This window comes from Clupea harengus, chromosome 17, assembly GCF_900700415.2.
Source record: "Clupea harengus chromosome 17, Ch_v2.0.2, whole genome shotgun sequence".
NCBI lineage: Eukaryota > Metazoa > Chordata > Actinopteri > Clupeiformes > Clupeidae > Clupea > Clupea harengus.
Genome location: NC_045168.1, coordinates 19,121,396 through 19,128,895, shown reverse-complemented (window position 1 = coordinate 19,128,895; position 7,500 = coordinate 19,121,396). Strand labels below are relative to the sequence as shown.

The 7,500-nt window shown below is 47.6% G+C and overlaps 1 protein-coding gene across 1 annotated transcript in view; it reads right to left on the bottom strand.

Moving 5' to 3' along the window:
* The window catches only part of svila (supervillin a), a 43,859-nt gene extending 38,301 nt beyond the window's left edge, over positions 1-5,558 (bottom strand). The window contains exons 1-3 of the mRNA XM_031583521.2: positions 5,389-5,558; positions 2,356-2,419; positions 1,592-1,683 (exon numbers count right to left, since the gene is read on the bottom strand). Of these exons, the coding sequence (XP_031439381.1) occupies positions 1,592-1,683; positions 2,356-2,419; positions 5,389-5,443 (211 nt within the window). The 5' untranslated portion in view covers positions 5,444-5,558. The remainder of the gene's footprint in view (positions 1-1,591; positions 1,684-2,355; positions 2,420-5,388) is intronic.
* Between the last annotated feature and the right edge of the window lie 1,942 nt (positions 5,559-7,500).

Sequence of the window (7,500 nt, the reverse complement as noted above, 5' to 3'; positions counted from 1 at the left end):
CACACTTACACACACACACACAATGACAGAATGGGCCAAACCCTAGCAGGAGGACACTGAGGGGACACACTGCTCTGTATAGCTGTGTAGCTGAGCTGAGCCTCTGACCTGTCAAACATTATTAGCACTTAAAGCCTTCTGAATGTCCTTCAGCCGACCTGCCCTAAAATACCTCTGCCCCCTCCATCCCAGGCTTCCTGCCTGCTCCCCTCTTGCTCTCATTCACTCCAGTCTGCCCTCGTCTCATCAGGCATATGGCCCCCTACCTGCCCCCCGGGGGGAGAGGAGAACAGAAGTTCCTGGGGCCCAACTGGTGGAGCCACCTAGTAGTAACACCCAGCTCAGGGATTCAGTTCCGGGTGAGTTTAAAAATAGTCAAATGAACTCTGGCTAAAAACGAGAGAATGAGAAGAAAAGAGAGGAGTGGAGAAGAGGAGAGGGGAAAAAACAAAATAGTGGATGGGAGAGGAAAGAGTGATGGAATATAAGACGAGAAGAGAGTTCAGTTTGGGGCAAGTAAGATCAGTGGGTTCCACAGAGCTAAGTTATTTGGCCACTGATCTGACTTCAGTTAGAAGCACAAAAAGAGGCTGAAAAAGCTTCGACCCAGAGGCCCAACGACCCAGAGAGCTAACCGGCCGCAGCTCATTGTAGTGTCCAGAAGGGAGCTCCAGACTGCCGGGAGGGGGGTCTGAGACCCGGCCGGTGTGAACTCGTTTAACTCGCGGCAGGGAGCAGCCTAAAGAAGCTAACAAGCCACCCGTCGCCAGGGCAACTAATCTGTAAACGAGCTGCTCCTTAAAGTGATGGCAGCACTTATCTAATCATTCACTGGGAATGAAGGGAAGGAAGCTCTAGTCACTTAACCGCACATCAAAAGAGTGCCTATCAATAGACAGAGACGGCCGCTGGGCTACAGCAGACCTTACCTGATGGCTTCTGCTCTTGAGGGTAGTCACATAAATCCTGCTCGCCCATGTTTCAGTCAACCTCCTCACACACACACTGACATGCAGCCTATGGAACACTGTCTTCCCATGTGGGACACACACACACACACACACACACACACACACTCAGAAACTCTCCTCTTAGAGTGGACAGTGGGCAGGCCACAAACAGAACAGGTGGCCCCCCCCCCCCCCACCCCAAGAGCTAAAAATACACACTTCCTCGCACCCTGCGTGGGTCACACACTCAAGGAAAGCCACATGCATGCACACACACACACACACACACACACACTCACAAGACAAACTAAGATGGTGGCTCCCGCTGTCACATTAGTCAGGGGTAAGTACTTCCCAACCTGTCAATACTCCCCCGATCAGCATATACGCACACACATGCGCGTGTGTGTGTGTGTGTGTGTGTGTGTGTGTGTGTGTGTGTGTGAGAATATGACTAAAGCAGATTGTCTGTGCATTGGAGTGAGTGTGTGCGTGTGCGTGTGCGTGTGCGTGTGCGTGTGCGTGTGCGTGTGCGTGTGCGTGTGCGTGTGCGTGTGCGTGTGCGTGTGCGTGTCTGTGCGCGTGTGCATGTGTGTGCGTGCGTGGGAGTCTGTTTGAAGGGGAACTGCAGTTACTCTCACCTTTGGGAAGAACGGCCAAGAGATTGACATCGATGTCCTTACTGTTTTGGATGAGGTCAGCAGAGTCCTCAATAGACAGCTCCTTCTGAAAGCTGAGGGACAGAGAGAATATGAGTGTCACTGTGTGTGTGTGTGTGTGTGTGTGTGTGTGTGTGTGTGTGTGTGTGTGTGGTGTGTGTGTGTGGTGTGTGTGTGTAAGATACTTTGTGAGACCCTGGCAAAACAACAGGACTGTTGAGGAGCCCAGTGAGGTTTCAGTAAACTTAAGAACACAACAATCCTGAGAGGTATTTCCTGCTCTGGCTAAGCCACACACACACACTTTGGACTATCCCAAGCATACTCACAAGCAGACACACTCCCACACACACACACACACACACACACACACACACACTTTGGACAATCCCAAGCACACTCACAAGCAGACACACTCCCACGGAGAGTTTTCTGGGAAACAACATGGAGGTGTTGGCCGGTGCTGCTGTGCTGACAGAAAGTTTTACAGTAAGAGAGACCTAAGTCACAGGAGAGCAGAGATCCTGACCAGCAGCTCTGCCAAAGCTATGTAGAGAGTGTGTGTCAAAGGGAGAAGGCACACAGCCTTCAGTATGGTTCAGAAATACACACACACACACACACACACACACACACACACACACACACACACACACACACACAGTTGTAGAGGTATGAAACCTGTGTCATAATAAGACTTGTTTGATGAGCTGACCCTGTGACCCCCTGACCCTCACCCCTCTCACCTGAGTGACTTGCTCTGCTGAAGCTTGGGGCTCCCAAGTTTGGTTCGAGCGTCCCCCGAAAGTCCTGGGGAAAAGAACAAAAAGTAAAGCCAAACCTTTTTTTAGGACTACAAATCCAACAGTCATGACACTATAAGAACTACAAATCCACTAAGCCTGGGTTTTTACAGTATAGGCTCAACTAACACACTATGGTTTCCAAAGTGCAATGAGTGGAGCTTCTTATAAGAAATGCCAAGGTACAAAGTACTTCTGATTCTGAAAGGCCAGCATGCAAACACACTACGCATTCTGTACTAACTACTCATACATGAGTGGCAGCAATGTAACGACTGCATGAGGGAGTCGGATGTCTGATGTATGCAAGAGCATACAATTCAAGTATGCATTTAAAAAAAAGATAACATTCGAAAAAAGGACCAATGACTTAGATCCTTGTACTTAGGTCATCTCTCTGTGCGCACACACACACACACACACACACACACACACACACACACACACCCCATGTGACACACCCCTTCTGAAATTTGAACTGTTTTCCTTCTGAGTTATTAGGATTTATTGAGGATTCTAAAACCATTAAGTGAGACCCCCCTCCTTTCTTTTACAAACATCATCTGGTGTCTGGAGGTGTGGACAGAGAGAGAGAAAGAAAGAGAGAGAGAGCGAGAGAGAGAAAGAGAGAGCTCTGGGCAGTGTGGTGTGTGTTTTTGCAGCTGGATGGAATATCTACTGAAAGAATCTCTCATCTCTCACTCCTCTTTTCTCTGTCATCACACCATCCCCTGGAACAACAGTAAGCCAAGCAGGGAGGGGTGAAGGCCATATGTGTGCACACACACACACACACACACTAATAAGGGGGGCATAAGTGTGTCATTATAGCAGAGCAAAAAAGAATTCCTTTACCATGAGAAAACTGAACTTTGGTAAGCCTGCATACTTACTACACACACAAACACTAATAAATATTGTTAGTGAGCAAGTTTGTGTGTGTGTGGCTGTGTGTGTCTGTATGACTCTGTATGTGTGTGTGTAAGTAAGTAAGTAAGACTTTATTTATATAGCACATTTCGTACAAGAGTTGCAGTTCAAAGTGCTTTACATAAAATCAATAAAAGCAAGCAGCAAGAGCAATACATGGAGTAAAATAATGATCAACATCGTATCAGAACCTGATGTTCCGATAAGCTTCTTGGATTACTAAAATCATGATAAAAGTAATAAAAGTAATAAAACCCTGCCTGGTCTTTAGCTGTGTATGTCTGTATAACTGTGTGTGTGTGTGTGTCTGTATGACTGTGTGTGTGTGCGTGTGTGCGCGTGTCTGTATGACTGTATATGTGTGTGCGTGCGTGCGTGTCTGTATGACTGTATATGTGTGTGTATGTGTGTGTGTGTGTGTGTGTCTGTATGACTGTATATGTGTGTGTATGACTGTATATGTGTGTGTGTGGTGTGTGTGTTGTTTTGTCCTGGTTGTTTTCTGTGACTGAGTCTCTAATCACCCACAGGTTGGTGCCACTTCACTGGCATGCATGCAATTTAAAAATGAAGCAACTCCCCCCCAAACACACACACAGACACACACACACACACACACAGAACAGCACAGAATGACACACACAACATTAAGTAATACATACTCAGGTATGGGCATGTATACCCATTCACACACACACACACAAACACACATAAACACTTAATAGGGTGGGATGTTTAACCCTGAGGCTACACTGTAAAATGCACAAAGAAATGACAGAGGACGCTTTGATGAAATCTGTAATCTGTAGGTCACACTGCGGAAAACACACACACACACACACACACACACACACACCTGTGGAGAACACAGACAGACAGATGACTCAAACTATAGGGGTTTCAGAAACAGATGTTCCCATAACCAAAGAATTGAGTCAGCCTATAGGACAGGGTGAGATATAGATGTAACTCAAACACACACACACACACACACACTATACCACCAGAACTCCCAACACACGCCAAGAGTAAGCCCCAGCTCACATTAAAACACAAAACTACAGGACAGACCAAACTCAGGGCTGCACACTACCTGGAGCCACCCCACCTCACTCACTCACTGTTGTCATATATTGACACACACACACACACACACACACACACACACACACACACACACACACACACACACACACACACACACACACACACACACACACACACACACACACACACACACACACACACACACACACACACACACACACACAATCAATACTGAGCATTAGTGAAACACCGGGATCAGCTAATGCAGGATTAACCAAGAGAAGATGTTGACAAGCACACACACAAACACACCAGATCATACCCACACTACCACACCTGAGCAGTCCAGGATTAAAGGGAGCAAGAGGAAGAAAGTCAATCAGTTACATCACAGTGACCACACACACACACACACACACACACTGTCATTCACACACACCTGTTGTGTGAATACCATTTCACCAAATCATAGGCCAAACAGATTAACTAGGGGATGCACACGTAGATTCCCATGCTAGTCACTCAACGTTTTGAGTTCTGACCACATCGAGAGAAATGTATATACACAGAAAGAGAAACACATTCTCTCTCTCACACACACACACACACACACACACACACAGACAGACACACACACACACACACACACACACACACACACACACACACACACACACACACACACACACACACACACACGTTTCAAGCTCTCATGTCTAAAAGTTTCTTCTATGCTCCCTGCTGTCAATTTCCAATTGTTTGTTGTCTCTGGCACTCCTCTCACTCACTCCCTCCCTCTCTCTCTCTCTCCATCAGCAGGTCTGTTATCTCCAGGCTGCATGCCCTTGGAGGCTACAGCTGCAGTGGAAAGGACTAAATAAAGGCAAAACCAGCAAAGGCAGCGCAACACGGAGCTGCACCCCCAGGCCCTCTCTGTCTAACCCCCACAGAACTGGACAGCCCCCTGGCGGAGCTGCCCCACCAGGCCCTCGCACTCACCTTGACAGAACTTGACATGGCTCAAGTAGCTGCTGATCCACGGGTTCCGGTACATTTTGGCAAAAAAGAGAAAGATCGACAAATGGAGGCCAGGTTTAAATGAAAGGAGGAGGAGGAGAGAAAGACAGGGAGATGGAGAGAGGAGAGGAGAGGAGAGGAGAGGAGGGACAGAGAGAGGAGAGGGGTAGAGACAGAGTGAAACGGAGAGGGAGAGAGAGAGCGCGTAAACGGGGGAGGGACTGCAAGGTGATGTAGTCTCAGCTGCAGTCCTGGGACGGTGCACTCAGCAGAGAGGGAGAGAGGGAGAGAGGGAAGAAGGGGAGGGAGGGAGGGAGGGAGCGACTCTAAGTGTGTGTGCGATAAAGAGCAGATCCCACGCGGCAGCAGATAGCGGTCCCTCTCCGTTTGCTGGATCTCTGCCCAGTGCTGCGAGCTAACGCTAACGCTAACCAACTGGCGAGTGGGACTTCAGACATAATCAGATTAGCAGAGATATTAGCCTGCGCTACCACAGCTCAAAGAGGACCAGGGGAGAGGGGGGGTGGGTGGGGAGGGAGAGTGAGTGGAGGAAAGGGGAATGAGTATAGTAGAGAAAGAGAGAGAGAGAGAGAGAGAGAGAGAGAGAGAGAGAGAGAGAGAGGCAGAAAGTGGTGAGTGAGCTATTTTCCCGTTGGCCAGTGCACTGTACAGAGAAGAGAATTTTGAGGACAGAGAAAGATTCATGGGGAGGAAGTGTGTGTGCGTGTGTGCGTATGTGTGTGAGAGAGAGTGAGAGAAAGATGAAGCAAGAAAGACAGGAGAGAGCGTGAGGAGGTGAAAAAGGGGGAAGAGATCTTTCTCAGAGATATGAGAAATTCCATACATCTTCCTGTGATGACATATGCGAGTGAGGAAGAGAGGGAGGGGCAGGGAGAGAGAGAGAGAGAGAGAGAGAGAGAGAGAGAGAGAGAGATGGACTGGATTAGGGTGGGGTTCCTATAGGTTTGCCTCAATACTACCCTCAATCTAATATTGTGTTGATCATATTTAAATCATTCATTACGTTTTGTTAGGGGAAAAAAAAGAGGATACAATAAAAAAAAAATCACAATTAGATTATTTTCCCAAATCGTTCAGCCCTAACACACACACTGAACGATCAACATTCAGTGTCTATTTACGCCCTGTGTGTCCTATAACAATGTTTCCACTGTGCTACTTAACATTCCACCCTCTATTATCACACACACACACACACACACACACACACACACACACACGCTTTGAGAGTGGGGTGAATGAGAGACATCACCCACAGGGGCAGAGTGCCGATTGACTTAAGAGCTCAGGGGGATCCACCCAGACTCTGTGACATCACACAGGCAGAGAGAACCCTGGGATTGAACTCTCAGGACCAACATGGGCCTTTTCTCCATCATTTAACACATTCCCACCCTCACACACACACACACACACACACACACAACACAGGCCTTTTCTCCATCATTTAACACATTCCCACCCTCACACACAAGACACACACACACACCTCTCTATCTCTGTGTGTATTGGGTTAGGGTGTGTGTGTGTGTGTGTGTGTGTGTGTATGTCAGTGTGTGTGTGTGTGTGTAATTCTTGCAGTACCATAACGATCATGACAGTACCACTTCCAGATCATGACATCAACGGATACACTGATCCCTCTCATTTTAAATGCATACCCTCACAGATGACACACACTCCTAAATCAGACATGACACAGGTCTTTATGACACACACAGCTCTCTCTCTCACACACACATGGGAGGTGTGAAATACAAACGTGTTGATGTGAGAGCTGCATGCCTACATGCCCCTGTCTAACACAAACACACACACACACACACACACACACACACACACACACACACACACACACACACACACACACACAAACACAAACACTAGTACTTATTATCTTGGTATATACTTTTTGTCTTACACCCAGGAATACACAAACACAGACATCTGTGTGTTTCTCGCTCAAACACACACTCTCTCTCTCTCTCCGTCTCTCTCCGTCTCTTTCACACACAGTCATCACCACTCTGCAGACACTATGGAGTTGATGCGTTATCTGAATCCTATGCTGAG